The sequence below is a fragment of the Geotrypetes seraphini genome, chromosome 8 (assembly GCF_902459505.1).
Source record: "Geotrypetes seraphini chromosome 8, aGeoSer1.1, whole genome shotgun sequence".
Taxonomy (NCBI): Eukaryota; Metazoa; Chordata; class Amphibia; order Gymnophiona; family Dermophiidae; genus Geotrypetes; species Geotrypetes seraphini.
Genome location: NC_047091.1, coordinates 6620324 through 6637136, shown reverse-complemented (window position 1 = coordinate 6637136; position 16813 = coordinate 6620324). Strand labels below are relative to the sequence as shown.

Genomic DNA, 16813 nt, shown 5'->3' with positions numbered 1-16813 from the left:
CCGCATGGAGAGGGGAAGGCTAGGTTAAGCTTTTGGGCAGTTCTGGAGGAGTCGGGACTGGAGGAGTTGAAAGACAGTGGGATAAGAGGAGGGAGGATTCCGTGAATGATCTTGAAAGCCAGGCAGGAACATTTGAAATGGATTCTGGAGATTATTGGGAGCCAATGAAGTTTGGCAAGGAGTGGGGAGGCATGGTCAGACTTGCGTTTTGAGAAGATATGTTTGGCTGCAGTATTCTGGATTAGCTGGAGTCTTAGAATACTTTTTTTGGATAGATTTAAGTAGATGGCGTTGCAATAATCTAGTTTGGAGATTAAAATTTTTTGAAAAAAAAAGCCCCCTCCTCTGTGACAAGGTGCCTCCTTCCTCAATGAACCCCCCCAAAAATCCCCCCGCTGCCGCAGCTGCTTCAAAATTATGGCAGGAGGGATTCCCACTCCCTCCTGCCATCAGTCCCTCTTCTTCTCCCCCACCCAAAAAAAATTAAATCAAACAGTAGGAGGGATGCCCACTCCCTCCTGCCACTGAACAACAGCCCAGCCACCGACGCCCCCTCCTTCTCTATGCCTTAATTTGGGAGCTGGAAGGGTGCTCAGTAGTGCTGCCCGATTTAGGAAAAAAAATTTCGATTCGATTCAGCCTATTGAATCGATTTTTCAATTTGATTCGATTTTCCTGCCCAATTGGGTGTTTGTTTTTTTTTTGTTGTTGTTTTTTTTAAACATCCTGGTGGGTTTATTTTATAACCTCTTCACCCTTTTATAGCCTCTTCATCCCCTTTGCCTTCTCCTAACCACACTGGCACTTTGGTGTAAACAAACAAAAAAGACTTTTCCTCTCTCTGTTAAATCCTAGCTCACATTTGCGATCTAACACCAGCTCTGGCAGGATACATGTTTCAAATCTGACATATTGTAATCACAAAGCAGAAAATAAAATAATTTTTAATACCTTTTGTTGTCTGGTCCTTATTCAGATCTTGTTGGTGCCAGGATCTCCTTCTTTCTTTGTGCTAACCATCCATCTTCTATCTTTGTCCTCCCCTTCTGTTTCCCTTCCCTCCCCCAGAGGTCTGGCATCTTTCCTTTTTTTCGTCTCCATCCACAGATCCACCTTTTCTCAACTACCCTTTCATCCAGCATCTCTCCCTCCTTCCCTACCACCCCAGGTTCCACCATCTCTCCCTTTCTTTTCCCAACTACCCTCCTATCCAGTATCCACACCATCCCTTGTGTCCAACTTCTCTCCCTTTCTGTTCCTTCCCTCCCTAAATCCCATTGCCCATCATCTCTCTCCCTCTCCTCTATTTTTAGACCCATTATTTCTTTCCCCCCCAAGTCCGGCATATGCACGTCTCTTTGAACCCCTCCTTCCCTCCCTCTGTGTACTTCTACACTAGGGCCCATTCCCTTGAAGGTCTGTCCCCCCCTGAAGGCCTGTCTCCCCCCCCTCGAAGGCCTGCCTGCCACCTCCGAAGGCCTGCACCCAAGGCTTGCCTAACCCCCTGAAGGCCTGCACCCCACCCCTGAAGGCCTGCACCCAAGGCTTGCCTATCCCCCCTGAGGGCCTGCACCCAAGGCCTGCCTGTCCTCCTGAAGGCCTGAATCCAAGGCCTGCCTGTCCCCACTGAAGGCTTGTACCAACCCCCCCCCCCTCCAGAAGGCCTGCGTGTTCCTCCTGGCCTCAATTTACTTCAGTTCAGCAGCCTGCATAAGATCTGACATCAGAGGAGGAGCAGGACCGAGGCAGAGAAGGCAGCTCGAAGACCCGATGGCAGCTTGCAAAGATCGCTAACACTAGTGATCTTATGCAGGCTGCTGAAATGAAGTAAATTGAGGCCAGGAGGCCAGGGGGTAAGTCGGACAGAAGCACTGACGCTCCCACTCGCCCTCTAAAGCAGGAACAGCAGCGGCTGGCCAGCAAGAGGCAGCGCTTCCGATCCTGCTTTAGGGGGGCGAAGGGGGAGGGTCAGTGCCGAATCGGGAAGCTGATTTTTTTTGTTTTTGAATCAATTCGAACCGATTCACCTGAAATGAATTGGTGAATCGATGTGAATTGGGCAGCACTAGTGCTCAGGCCCTTCTGCTCCTCCGGACAACAGTGACATATCTGCCTGGGCTTTAGTCCCCACCCCGGTGCATCATGTGATGCACGAGGAGGGCTCTAGGCCCTGATTGGCTCAGGCCCCTCGGGCTCTTTCCTTGGGAGGGGCCTGAGGTATCTGAGCCAATCAGGGACTTCCTTAGGGAGTAGCATTTGGGAGTAGGTTTGTAGCATTACTGAGAAAAAACCAAAGTGAAACTTGTGATGGATCCAAGATTCATCATACGTATTGCATTTTACATCAAGAAGTATTGTGCATAAAGGTAATAAAGATGGAAAATGTGTTGACATTTGTCAAAAAAAATTATCAAATTTCATAAGATCTCAAGGCTTAAATCAGCGACAATTCCCTGCTTTTTTAAGTGAATTAGAAAGTGAATATTTCGGTTTGTCCTACTTTACCGAGGTACGTTGGCTATCCTGCTCCAAGGTCCTTAAACAATTCTGGGACTTGAAAGAAGAAATAGGTCAGTTTTTAATTACTAAAAATCAAGACACATGGTTGTTTTCTGATCCAGTATGGTTACAAGATTTATCCTTTATGGTTGATATAACAAAACACTTAAATGATTTAAATTTAAAACTGCAAGGAAAAGATCAGATCATTACGAGCATGTGTGATCAAGTTAAAGCATTCCAATATAAGCTAGTTCTTTGGGAAAAGCAGTTGTAAAATGAAGATTTAACACACTTTCCGACATGCAACATAAGCAAATCAAGTTTCGGTGAAATTGCATCGTATCAAAAATACGCAGAAAAGAATTTAAGCCTTAGAATCGAGTTTGAAACAAGATTTGCATATTTTAAATCTTTAGAAGACAAGTTTTCTTTTTCCTTCAGTTTTCTTAATAAATATAGAATCAGTACCTAATCATATGCAAATGGAAGTAATTGAGATCCAGTGTGATTCAGATTTGAAGATAAAATACAGTCAAACCTCGGTTTGCGAGTGCACCGGTTTGCGAGTGTTTTGCAAGACGAGTAAAACATTTGCAAAATCGGTACCTCGGAAACCGAGCTTGACTCGATTTATGAACGCCGCCCCCTCCCCCCGCAGTCAGGCATCCCCCTGCAATCCGGCATCCCCGCTCGCGTCCCCCCCCGCCACTATCTGGCATCCCCCACGCACCCACCCAAGCACATTGGCTTACCCCCATCTGGCACCAGCACCAACGCACAGGACATGCCGGTGCCGATGCCCGAAGATCTGTTGTCTTCCTTTTGCTGGGCCTTGAGCATCTGCGCATGCTCAAGGCCTTCTAGTTCTTGCTCTCTCCGAGATTCTCGTAATTACTAAAACATCACTGCTCTCTTCGCTTCAAACAATCTTAACAGTGAGGGAGCTCTTACCTACTATTTCTGTTCATTTCCTTTACATGTTGCCGGCTATCAAAAGATGGCCACAGCGTCCTACTCCGGTCTGAAATAGTGAATCCTATGATGTTATATCCGGTCTCATTAAGAAACTGTCAAAACAAACAACCAACCCCCAATCACTGCACATCCCTTGGCAACTCCATTATAAATATTGACAACCTATTACGGGTCTGAATGCTAAGTGTTGTCAGCCTTTGAGTTTGACATGCATGCCCTAGGCAGATTTATAATCTTCCTAATGGTAGGACTGGCCCTGGTAGCAGTAGTGGAATGGGCTTCCAAGAAGTTGTGAAGGGACCATGGTGAAATTCAGATTTCTATAACAACACTTCAATAACCTTTTTAGCTGTGGAGAACAATACAGAAAACGTAGAAAGTGTGTGTGTGCAAGGAGGGAATGGACGTTGGCATAAAATTTGGTCTTAATAGAATCAAAGTTGAAGATAGGAAGACTTAAAATAGTCTACCACTGGAAGTGAAGGCCATCACCATGATGGATTTTGAGTATGCTTGGAACAGTAGTTATAGATGTCAGTGGTAGGAAGATGGTTTAGATGTGATAAAAGAGGCAGACCTGGTGTATATTATTATTAAAAATGTATAGCCTGCATTGAATTTTTACACCAATCTACCTAAATGAATGTATCTCAACTGGGCAGATTGAATAGGCCATTTTGATCTTTATCTGTCATTTACTGTATTATGGTGGTGTTCTTGATTGATTCAAATAATATTCTTCTTTATTTCTCCCACCTTATTCTCTTTTCTACTTTTCTTTCTTTTGTTGATACTTCCTTCATCTCTGCTTTCTGCTTCTGTTTCATCTCTGCTTTTTGCTTCTCTTCTGTTTCCTTTTGCAGCAAGTGGAGTAACTCTCTTTGTAGCACTGTATGATTATGAAGCCAGAACAGAAGATGACCTGACTTTTATAAAAGGGGAGAAATTTCACATAATAAATAACACGTAAGTATCCAGTAGAAGCAGTGGTGTTGAAGAATAGCAGAAACATTGTCAAAATAAGCAGTGCTACTGCAGATACAAACATTGCCTTGGTGGGAAAGATCAGTGCAGGGTACTGTCATGGCATCCTCAGGCTCTATCAAAGGTGGTACAGCCACTGGGAATGATTTTTTTTTTTTCTATTGATTTGATAATCAGCCCAGATATTTAGTTATTTCTTAGCTCGTCAGATAGTTATGCAGCTTCTCCTGGCCTTTAAAGATATGGTCATGCCAAGTGAACAAATATTGCTGAGAAGTATGCAAGTATGTCTGACTACTTGAGATAGCCACAGTGCAGGAGCAGAAATATGGAGGCATCAGTACATCCCATAATTTCTCTATTTTTTCAGTGAGGGAGACTGGTGGGAAGCTCGTTCCTTGACAACTGGAGCAACTGGCTACATCCCTAGCAACTATGTAGCTCCAGTGGACTCCATCCAGGCAGAAGAGTAGGTATTGCTAATACCAAATTGTATCTACAGTGTTTACCAATTCAGTATGTTATTTTTAAAGGTCGTTTCATATTTATTGCATTTCAAAATTTGAAATCCTTATTACCCCTTCATTTATAGCAGACAAATACAAACGAATGGGTTGTATCCATCCTTCAACAGGCGGAGATAGAGAGAACTGAGCTGTCTTCTGTGATATAGGATGGTACGCTCTCTGGCCACTTGGTATTCTCTATTGCTAGCAGGCAGATGGATGGATATCTTCCATGCTTCTGGCTTCATTGTGCCTATATTCTTGTTTTACATTCTAATTCAGTGAGCTGGGGGTTCAGGTTTGGGGTACCTGACTAAGGGTATACCTGATGACGCCAGGTCAGTTCCTGTAACCCCCCCACCCCATTTCCCTTCTGGGCAGCAGGCTCCCTTCTTCCCTCCTCTGGCTTAAAAAAAAGGACAAAGTCTCCCTTAATTGGATTTACTATGCTTTAAAAAACAATAAAACAGCACATGGAGTATTGAGGATCGTTGGGCAGCAAACCCCTGGAGATCCAGCACTGGGGTAGCCCTTTCTGCACAGTTCGAGGCTTAGGCAGGTGGCAGGGGTAAGTACCTCTGCTTTACTGCCATATATTCTCACAGTTTATTACACTTGATATACCGCCTTTAAGACCAAACTCATTCAATTTAACCCCCAAAGCCCACCCCATAAATACATCACATACCTTTAAATTCCAATATATTTATTCAATATATGTATTCTCTACCTTCACAGATTTTATCATTCATCACTCTGACCACTTCATTCCTAAAAGCCAACCGAAAGTAATAAGCTTTCAAATGTTTTCTAAACCGAACCCTAAACACTTCTTCCCTTAACTTTTGGGGGAGATTATGCCGCAAGATAGGAGCTAAATAATAAAAAGCAGCATTACGAGTACTAGTCAGATGAGCCTCTTTTACTGCTGGCACCTGAAATAAAAAGGCTTGACTCGAACGTACAGGAAGGGACATGAGGTGTAATAAATTTAGCTACTGTACTTGGTAATCCCTGTTTTTAAAGCCTTATATAAAATAATCAAAATCTTAAACCATGGAGTAGCATGTTTTATCCCAGGACAAGCAGGCAACATATTCTCATGTATGTATGGGTGACGTCACCGACGGAGCCCCAGTATGGACCACTTTCAAAGTGCATCTCCACTTTAAGACTTTAGAAAGTTTGCGATAGCCTGAACCGTGCATGCGCGAGTGCCTTTCCGCCTGATGTAGGGTGCGCGGTCCCTCAGTTTTTTGTTTCCGAGGAGCTAAGAAGACATGTTTAATGATCGTTTAACTTTTCTTGCCTTCTCGCTCTTGCGGCTTTCTGACTTTTAGTCAGTTTTTTCCCCTTTTTTTAGTTTTGCTTTCTTAAAAAAAAAAAGAAATCTCTTTTTAAACTTTAGCTCATCTTCAAGTTTGACTCAGTGGGGCCTACAATCAAGTAGAAATGTACTGCATCATCAAATAAGGAGGCAGGGCTCTCTCCTGTTATGACAGGAGGCCCAAAAGTTCTGGACTTGGGCGACCATTTGCACCTAACAGCTGTCTACATTTCAGGGGAGAATAATTCCCTAGCAGACAACCTCAGCAGAATTCTTCAGCCTCACGAAGGGACTCTCAACTCTCCAGTCCATCTTTGCTCAATGGGGCCCTCCACAAGTGAACTTGCTTCCGGCTCCTCACAATCACCAGTTGCCCTGGTTTTGCTCCGGGCATTACTCTCCTCTCCGCCTGGCAGCAGATGCCTTTCTCCTGGATTGGACAGGCCTATGCCTATATGCTTTTCCCCCAATCCTCATCTTGAGAGCTCTGTTCCAGCTCAAGAATGAAGCGGCCACCATGATTCTCATAGTTCCATGGTGGTCTAGGCAACATTGGTTCTCCCTTCTACTTCAGCTCAGTTCCTGGGAGCCCATACCTCTTCCTACTCTGCTTACTCAGAATCAGGAATCTCTTCTGCATCCCAACCTGCCATCACTACACCTGTCAGTTTGGGTTCTCTCGGGCTGAATCCATCTACCTTACATTCCTCTCAACCTATTCAACAAATTTTTGATCAAGTTTCAAGTTTATTTGTTATTTGATTAATCGCCTATTACAATTACTAAGCGATGTACATATAATAAAATAAATTTCAAAAATGTACATAAAATAGAGAGTAATGTTAACAAGGGGATAAAATCATCAAAAACAAACTAATTAAAACAAGGTAAATAATACAAAAACAAGCAAACAATAGGACAACAGGGGAAGAAATACAATGTTCGATAGGAAAGAATCAACAATTAAGGTAAAACACAAAAGGAATGGGAGGACAAATAAATAATTGAAGATCAAAAATGCATAACAGAGCAAATGATGAAAGAGCAATTAACATTTCAATTAGGTATTGAACGCATCTTTAAAAAGAAAGCTCTAAGTTGGCTCTTAAATTTTTCCAAATTCTTCTCCTCTCTTAAATAAAGTGGGAGTGAATTCCAAGTCTGTGGCGCTGTTACAGTAAAAATGAATTGCCTTCGAGTGTTAATAATTTTAAGAGAAGGAATGACCAACAAAAGTTGGTCATTAGATCTTAAAAATTTAGGAGAATTATATGGAATTAAAACTTTGTAAATAAAAGCAGGGGTTTTATATAATAATGATTTAAATGTGAGTAAAGATAATTTATATAAAATTCGGTATGATACTGGGAGCCAATGTGCCTTTTGAAGTAATGGAGTAACATGGTCGAACTTCTTAGCCCCTATAATTAATTTAATAGAGGCATTCTGGATTATCTGCAATCTTCTGATTTCTTTTTGTGCCATTCCCTTGAATAAAGAATTGCAGTAATCAATTTTTGAAATAATCATTGAATGAATTAATATATTCAATGATTTGGGACATAAGAATTTCGAAATAGACCTTATTTGACGTAGTCTATAAAAGGAAGCCTTAACCACATAACTAACGTGGTCGTGGTAGGTTAGGTTTTCATCTAGAATAACACCTAAAATCCGAATCTTGTTTATTTGTTTAAGAGTAACCCCTTGGATAGTAATAGGAACAGCAATTTTTTGATTGTCTTTCCAGGGGAAGAGCAAGGTGTTAGTTTTGTTAATGTTTAATGACAGTCTGTTATTATCAAGCCATAGATGAATCTGGTTTAGTTTCTCATTGATAACTGCAATTTCTGATGAATTGTTAGGGTCAAGAGGATGTAAAAGTTGTATATCATCAGCATAAGCAAATACGGAGAAGCCGATAGATTCCAGGAAACCAGCCACTTAACAATATTATCAATGAAAGTGGACTAGGTTCTCTTCCTGGTGTCTCCTTCATCATCACGATCCAACTTCTCCATCAGTGGATTTGGTGTTGGATTCTCTACTTCATCTCTCTGATTCTGGTCTCAAATCTACAACTGTTAGAGTCCATCTCAGTGCTGTTACGGCTTTTCACACACCAGTCGCAGGAACACCTCTTACTACTCATCTTTTGATCTCCAGAGTCATAATAAGGCTTTTCAATGTCAACCCACCTCTTCAGTCCCCACCTGTTGTCTGGGACCTTAATGTGGTATTTTCCAGGTTGATGAAGCCACCATTTGAACTAATATGATCTTCTTTATTGCTCTCACCTCTGCCAGGAGGGTCAGTGAGTTACAAGCCTGGGTAGTAGATCCACCCTCTACAATTTTCATCATGACAAGGGTGGTTCTAATTACACATCCAAAGTTCTTTTCGAAAGTTGTCGCTGCATTTCATCTTAATCAGTCAATTGTTCTCCAGTGTTTTTCCCTAAGCCTCATTCTCATGCTGTAAACAGGCTTTGGTCTATTATGTTGACCGGACAAAGCCACATTGCACATCTCCTCAACTGTTTCTCTCTTTTAATCCAAACAAGTTAGGTCATTCTGTTTCCAAGAGAATGATTTCCATCTGGCTGATTCCCTGCATCTTGTTCTCTTATGCTCAGACTGGACTGGCACTGGAGAGTCGTGTCGCGGTCCATACAATTAGAGCTAAAGCAGCTTCCGTGGCTTTCTTCAGCTCTGCTCCCATTAAGGAAATCTGTACAACTGCCACCTGGTCCTCAGTTCATACATTCACTTCTCACTACTGTCTGGTATCTTTCTCCAGACGGGATGGGCACTTCAGCCAATCTGTATTTTAACATTTATTTTCCTAAAGGCCAACGCTCCCACCATCCCATTTCTGTTAGCTTGGAGGTCACCCATATGTGAGAATATGCTGCCTACTTGTCCTGGGATAAAGCACAGTTACTTACCGTAACAGGTGTTATCCAGAGCCAGCAGGCAGATATTCTCACAACTCACCTCCCCGGTTTGGTTTCTTAGCTGGCTTATCTTAAGTGAGGGACCACGCACCCTACGTCGGGCGGGAAGGCACTTGAGCATGCGCAGTTTGGGCTATCGCAAACTTTCTAAAGTCTTAAAGTGGTGATGCACTTTGAAAGTGGTCCGTACCGGGGCTCCGTCGGTGATGTTACCTATACATACGTGAGAATATCTGCCTGCTGTCCCTGGATAACACCTGTTACGGTAAGTAACTGTGCTTTATCTGCCTATTCTACTTACAGCTATATTCTGTAATGTATGTAATTTTCTTAAGTTTTGTTGTGAAAGACCATAAAGTACAACATTTGCATAATCTACTCTTGTCTTAAATTAATGAATGAACTAAGGTCAGAAATAAATCCTTATCAATCAGATTTTGCCCTGTTTCTCTCCGCAGTTCCTGTGAACTGGCTTACCTCTTCTTATTGCCACGGTTCACAAACCTAACTGTCTCTCCTCATTGCTGTGGCTCACTGCTGACTTATTGGAAAAAAAGGCATGAACTGTGCTCCCTGCCGCTTGCAGCTGAGCCTTCCTGCTTGTTCAAAGGCTTGCTGCTCATTCTCCTGCCTCTGCTCTTACTGAGCTCCACAGCCCAATTCATTAAAAAAAGACACGTATCACGTGGCTTGGCTCTCAGAGCTGCATTTTTGGTGGGGATGCAGGGTTTATGGCAGCAGATCTATTAAGTGCTGCTCCCGCTGTGGAAAGTGGAGAGCAGTGTCAGGCCTTTGCCACAAGTGTCCATCTTGTGACATTTCCATCCCTAGAGATGAACATGTCACGGGTAAATCCTGCATGAAATCTATACCCTTACACAAGAAACCAGTGATGAGTAGGGACTCAGAGATGGTAGAGGACAGGGCCGCCTATCCTGAGGAGCTTGAGCCTGACCATGAGCTAGAACCCCTTCTGAAGCCAGAGCCTAGTAAAAGAATAAGCTCCCTTAGAAGCAATATTGCTAATGACCTGAGAGGGAGCCAGAGAGCACCCAAACCTGTGCCCCAGCCACGCAAGCAAGGGAGTGGATGTAACTGGTTAAAACAGCTCTCTTAAGACAGTGAAGCAGGCAGCACATGGGGACCTAGCTGATAGGACTCTCCTGGCCAAGCAAAGGCAAGGACCTGTCCAGGAACCTATGGAGTGGGAAGGTTCTGCAGTCCAGGATTCTGCAGAGCAAGCAGTCCCTGAGGAAAGCATGGACATAAGTGAATGCGGAATACCTGAGATTGAAAGTGTGGAACCCATGGATGTGAGTCTGGCAGTTGCTTGCCAATAATCTGAATTTTCCTTTTTGGGAATTTTGTTGGGACAATTTTGCTGAGGAACTGTTTTGTTGAAGAAAGTTATTTTGTTTGTTTGGCACAGCAGTGGAGGCTGGGCTGAAGAGCAGTGCTGCAGCCATGCTCAGCACTGACTAAGCTGCTCCACACCAGCTGTGAGCAAGCCAGGAGAAAGCTGGTGTAAGTTTCTGTTGGTGCTTTCTTTTTGCTACAGGGAAACCCAGTGACTTTCAGAATTGGGGTAGGATCCCCGAAGAGCTAGGGTTGGGTCTTTGTGGGTGCTTGCAAAAGCCATTATAAAAGGGGACCCAGCAATTCTGTGCCCAGTCTTCAAGGGCTGGAGAGTTGCTGCTATGTAAGAAAGCCAAGCTTATAACACTTCATTTTTTTCTAAAGTGTGATTGTGTGAACTGTTTTGTAAAGAGCCTGGTGAAGAACAGGACTATACAGTGGTGCCTCACACAACGAACTTAATTGGTTCCAGGAGCAAGTTTGTTATGTGAAACGTTCGTTATGTGAAACGCATTTTCCCATAGGAATACATGTAAAAAAAAATAATTCGTTCTGCAGCATAAAATATGCTAAGATGACATAAAAAAGATAAATTTTTTGTTATTATTTTTATTTAGATACATCTAAAAACATACATCTCCCTGTCCTTTTACTTCCACTATCTTCCTATCCCATCTCTATTCCCTTTTGTCCCTCTCCCCATGATCAATCATCTCACCACCTCTCTCTGCCCTCACCCTCAGGGTTCAAGATTGCTTCCACTCTTTTTCCTGTTGTTCTCTCTGCCTGTCACCCTATGATTTAGCATCCCTTCTGCCCTTGTCCAATATTTCCCCTTCTCTCCCTCCCTCTCATCCCCTGCTCCAACATGTGCTTTCAGCGGCCTTCTCCCCCCTTAAGCGTCTTTTCTTCTCCACTCCACCTTTCCTCCCTCCCTGCCTCCACCTTTGTGGCGCTTTTGCACCCGACCGACAACAGAACAGGCCCGGTCGGACAAATCTCCCTGTCCTGTAGCCGCGAATCTAAATTACCTTCTTACAGCAGCTGGATTATTGAAGCTGCTGTAAGAGGTAATTTAGATTCGCGGCTACAGGGCAGGGAGGTTTGTCGGCCGGGCCTGTTGTCGGTCGATCGGGGGACCTGACCAGCTGTGCACATTCTTCGGGGCGGACCGCCCCCTCCCCCTCCCCCTCCCCCCTCTTTCGTTCGCCATTGCCTTCTTCCTACCTGCCCTGCCGCAGCCGCACACAGCCGACCGGAAGTCTTCCTGATGTCAGCGCTGACGTCGGAGGAAGGGAGGGCTTTGCTTAAGCCCTCCCTCCGACGTCAGCGCTGACATCGGGAAGATTTCCGTTCGGCTGTGTGCTACGACAGGGCAGGTAAGGAGAAGGAGACTACCCTCGCGGCTCGACCAACCCCGCTGCGATCCAACCCCGCAGGAACCCCGGACTTCGTTGTGTGAAACGAAGTCCGTTGTACGAATCAAGACATAAAGTTCGTTGTGCGCAGCGTTCGCTGTGCGAGGCGTTCGCTGTGCGAGGCACCACTGTATTGGTAAAAGCCCAGGTCTGCAGGAAGACGTGGGAAAGTGGTTTTCTTTGTGTGTTTGTGTTTTTTTTGTTTTTTTTCTGGTTTGAAGCTGTGTGAAGCTACCAGAATAGTGACTGAGCCTTGTGTTACTTACCTGGGACAAAACCTTAGTTTATTTACTGTACTGCAACTGGTTACTATAACTGTTTTTGAAAAGAGAGAAGCCAGAGTGGCAGTTTGTATTCTTGTTTTTCTATTTTTGATAAATTACACCATTGATAAATGTCTGAGCAGGTGTTGGCTGTTTATTGTTTGTGGTGAAGCCAAGGTACCTGATCACCATTTGGGGTCTCCCAAGCTTTCTGGGGCCCCGGCAGGTGACAATCTGGTGGGTGTGAGCCTTGAAGATCCTCTATGGCTGAAAGTACCTCAGAGGACCCCACAATGCTACTTGGCCAGACTCGGCAGAGTGAACTTGCTTCTTCAGGATCTGGCCAGGTTTCTGCTGGCAATGTCTTGGGTGGCATTGCGCTTCCTTTCTTTAGAAGAGACTCTAACTGTAATCTATTTGTTATATCACACAGTAACGTACAGTCAATTTAATATCCAATTTGAAAGTTCTTCCGGAATTAATCCAGCTACCTCTCCTCTCTTGTAACAAAAAAACAAACAAACAAAAACTGTTGTAACTTCACTGGAAATGTCCAGTTAGCTCTTGTGTAATCCGCCTTGAACTGCAAGTCCCTAATGTAATGACTTGGGTGTCACTTCATCAAATACTATTGTGTGGTTGTAGCTTCCCAGTCAGTTGCTTCTTTCGGTGCATCCATTCTCTCAGCAACACTTGCGGAGGCCCTCCCTACTTAAGGATTCATTGCTTTTCTATATCCCATTCATCTGGATTCATCTTCTGTAGATGACAGGGAAGGTAAAATTGTCTTACCTGATAATTTTGTTTCCCTAAGTCAGAGCAGATGAATCAAGAGCCCACCCTATTTAGTGAGTACTGAAGTATTTTCTGGTTCTATTAATTAGTGTTGACTGCCAGTGGTTGGCGGCCTCTTGTTCCTCTTTCCTTGTCCACAGATACAGAGGGTTTCTTCACAGATGAGGAGGGAGGATTGGTGCTGCCCTTTATTGCTGGATCCTTAAGCTTTGATATCAATAATATTGAGTGGCCAGAGAGCATACCATCCTATATCACAGAAGACGGCTCAGTGCTCTCTATCTCCGCCTTATGGTGGATGGATAACAACCCATTTGTCTGGATTTGTCTGCTATGACTAAGGGAAAGAAAATTATCAGGTAAGACATAATTTTATCTTATTTCAATGTGGCTGTCTTTCAGTCTTTCTTTACAGGAGCTGTCCAGCCTACAGTGCTGAATAGCAGTGAATCCTTAAGGTTTATTGGCAATTCTTGTTTATTTCTTCTCAATTTTTCTCTATCATTTTGTCATCATGTTCTTTATGCTGCCTTCTTCTTTTGTCATCATGCCTTTTCGACCCCATAAGCTGTAACATATGCCACATAGGTAAGAGGAATGGGGTTTGTTTTATACTGTAATAAAGCAAAATGAGGTAGTAGGTAGAATGAAGAATTCTTGTATAATCTTGGCTCAACCTAACCCAACCCAAGAAAGTGCTGTGTTTCACTTTCTGTCCCCAGGTGGTACTTTGGGAAGATTGGCCGGAAAGATGCTGAAAGACAATTGCTGTTCCATGGGAACCCTCGTGGCACTTTTCTGATCCGTGAAAGTGAGACTACCAAAGGTACTGATGTTTTCTTCTGAGTAGGGCAAGATTGTTGTAACTATTTTACTTTAGACTGGCTGAAGAGATGTGTTTAATTAAGTGATGCAATATCGATTGAGCTTTATATCATCTGATGTGCACCATTCCAGCTCTCTTTATACAACCCATGGGAAGAGTACTAAGCTGTGACAGTTTTAGGAAATGCAATCCTTTGGATTCTATAAAGGGTGCAGATCCCAAATTGGTGCCCAAAATAATTAGTTGATAGGCTCCAATGATTTAAATATTGGAATTAACAAGCACTTAATTGGCACTAATTATGATTTGGGTGTTGATTTGGCTGCACACTATTCTATAACAATGCATGCCTAAATTGTATCATTTGCGTCTCAAATGGGGGCATGGCCATGGGAGGGGCACAGATAGGTCAGGAGCATTCACAAAGATGTTTGAACATAAGAATTGCTGCTGCTAGGTCAGACCAGTGGTCCATTGTGCCCAGCAGTCTGCTCATGCGGCGGCCCTCCGGTCAAAGACCAGTGCCCTAACTGAGACTAGCCCTACCAGCGCACATCCTTGTTCAGCAGGAACTTGTCTAGCTTTGTCTTGAATCCCTGGAGGGTGTTTTCCCCTATAACAGCCTCCGGAAGAGCATTCCAGTTTTCTATCACTCTGGGTGAAGAAGAACTTCCTTACGTTTGTACGGAATCTATCCCCTTTCAACTTTAGGGAGTGCCCTCTCGTTCTCCCTACCTTGGAGAGGGTGAACAACCTGTCCTTATCCACTAAGTCTATCCCCTTCAGTACCTTGAATGTTTCGATCATGTCCCCTCTCAATCTCCTCTGTTCGAGGGAGAAAAGGCCCAGTTTCTCTAATCTTTCGCTGTACGGCAGCTCCTCCAACCCCTTAACTATCTTAGTCGCTCTTCTCTGGACCCTTTCGAGTAGTACTATGTCCTTCTTCATGTACAGCGACCATTGCTTTACGCAGTATTCCAGGTGAGGGCACACCATGGCCCGGTAAAGCGGCATGATAACATTATTCGATCTGTTTATGATTCCCTTCTTTATCATTCCTAGCATTCTGTTCGCCCTTTTCGCCGCCACTGTACTTTGTGCGAGCGGCTTCAACGACTTGTCGATCAGAGCTCCCAAGTCCCTTTCCTGGGAGGTCTCTCCAAGTACCGCCCCGGACATCCTGTATTTGTGCAGGAGATTTTTGTTACCGTAATGCATCACTTTACACTTATCCACGTTGAACTTCATCTGCCATGTCGATGCCCATTCCTCGAGCTTGATTATGTCACCTATCTACTGGAAAAGAGCTTACTAGGGTAAGTCCAAAATCTCTTTTAAGGTAGATTTGGAAACTTCTACTTATCCCTGGTGATTAATAGCATGGAATCTAGCCACTCTTCCATTCTTGCCAGGTATTTGTGACCTGGATTGGTCACTGCTTGATGAAGCTGTGGTCTGATTCATTATGAAAATAATTATGTACAGTAATTCTGTGATTTTTTTTTTTTAATGTATTTTTACTTCATTTGTGAACAGTTTCGAGCTATCTTGGAATAAAATAGTATAAAAATAATAATAATAAAATATAGCTTGTTGCCTCTTCTGCTCCTCATAATCGTACCTTTTTTTCTTGGACAGGTGCCTATTCCTTGTCAATCCGGGATTGGGATGAGCTGAAGGGTGACCATGTGAAGCACTATAAGATTCGTAAACTGGATAGTGGAGGTTACTACATCACCACACGGGCACAGTTTGAAACTGTTCAGCAGCTGGTTCATCATTATACAGGTAAGGCAGGCCCCAGGTAGCACTGGAACCAGTGGAAAGCAGTTTATTATTAGAGCAAATTTACAATTAATAATTTAAAGCCCATTCATGAAAACAAAAGCAAAGAACCAAAATTGAAATCCACTGATTTTTTGGGCTTTTTTTTTCTGGAAGTGACATTTTCAGTTCTTTTGGTATTACTAACAATACTGAAATGTCACTACTGTGGACAGACCTGTTGGAGTTGTCACTTTTTAAAGTACATAGAGGATATGGGTTGAGGATTGTTAGAAGGAGACAGGATAATGGTTATTTTATTTACAGCTAGGCTAATATTTAGTATGTAGCAGTTCTCACTGTTATCTTACAAAGATAATATAGAGAAAAAAAGAGTTGAAGTGTTTCAAATAAACCAAAAACATTTTATAAAATGTCCTTGAACTTTTCAGTAAGTTCTAAAAATTAGCCGAGTTCCCTGTTATCCCTATAGCTCTGCAAGTTCCTGCTGAATGTGAGACAAAGGTATAATTGAGGAGATATGAACAATTAGAGAACAGGGGAGTTTGAGTTACCAGCTAGAGAATGAAATGGGGAAAAATTTTGTCCCTGTCTCTGCCTCGTCACATTGAGCTCGGTCCCCACTCCGTGCCCGCAAACTGGCTGATCCTATTTGCACAAGCCTCAAATAGTTATGATTTTATATTGAACTTATTTTATTAAAGTATAAAAAGAAATAATATTCTGTACAATTGTCATTTTATAAACACAAATAATACAGAGCAAGGATCAACAAAACCCCTGTCTAACCTCCACCAATATCCCCTCCACTATTGAGAAAACTGAATAAGCCAAGTTATTATAGAATGCTACACAGAAAAATCATGCTAACAGAATACCACAGTCACACATGATTGGAATAGGGGAGTGCAACTATTGCAACTGCCCCCTGGTCAGAGAGAACCCTAAGCCAGCTGGAAACTAAAGAAGCACAGCCTGGGCTTTACAATCCCCAGTTATGTATAACACCAGCTCTAGCAGGATACATATTTCAAATCTGATATATTCTAATCACAAAATAGAAAAGAAAACCATTTTTTCTACCTTTTTGTTGTCTCATCATTTTAATCTTCAAATCATG

The 16813-nt window shown here is 43.1% G+C and overlaps 1 protein-coding gene across 10 annotated transcripts in view; it reads left to right on the top strand.

Moving 5' to 3' along the window:
• The window catches only part of FGR (FGR proto-oncogene, Src family tyrosine kinase), a 146565-nt gene that overhangs the window by 90104 nt on the left and 39648 nt on the right, over window positions 1-16813 (top strand). For all 10 annotated transcript variants that reach the window (XM_033954722.1, XM_033954721.1, XM_033954718.1 and 7 more), the window contains 4 exons: window positions 4341-4443; window positions 4832-4930; window positions 13805-13908; window positions 15547-15696. In XM_033954722.1, coding sequence (XP_033810613.1) covers window positions 4341-4443; window positions 4832-4930; window positions 13805-13908; window positions 15547-15696 — 456 coding nt within the window. The remainder of the gene's footprint in view (window positions 1-4340; window positions 4444-4831; window positions 4931-13804; window positions 13909-15546; window positions 15697-16813) is intronic.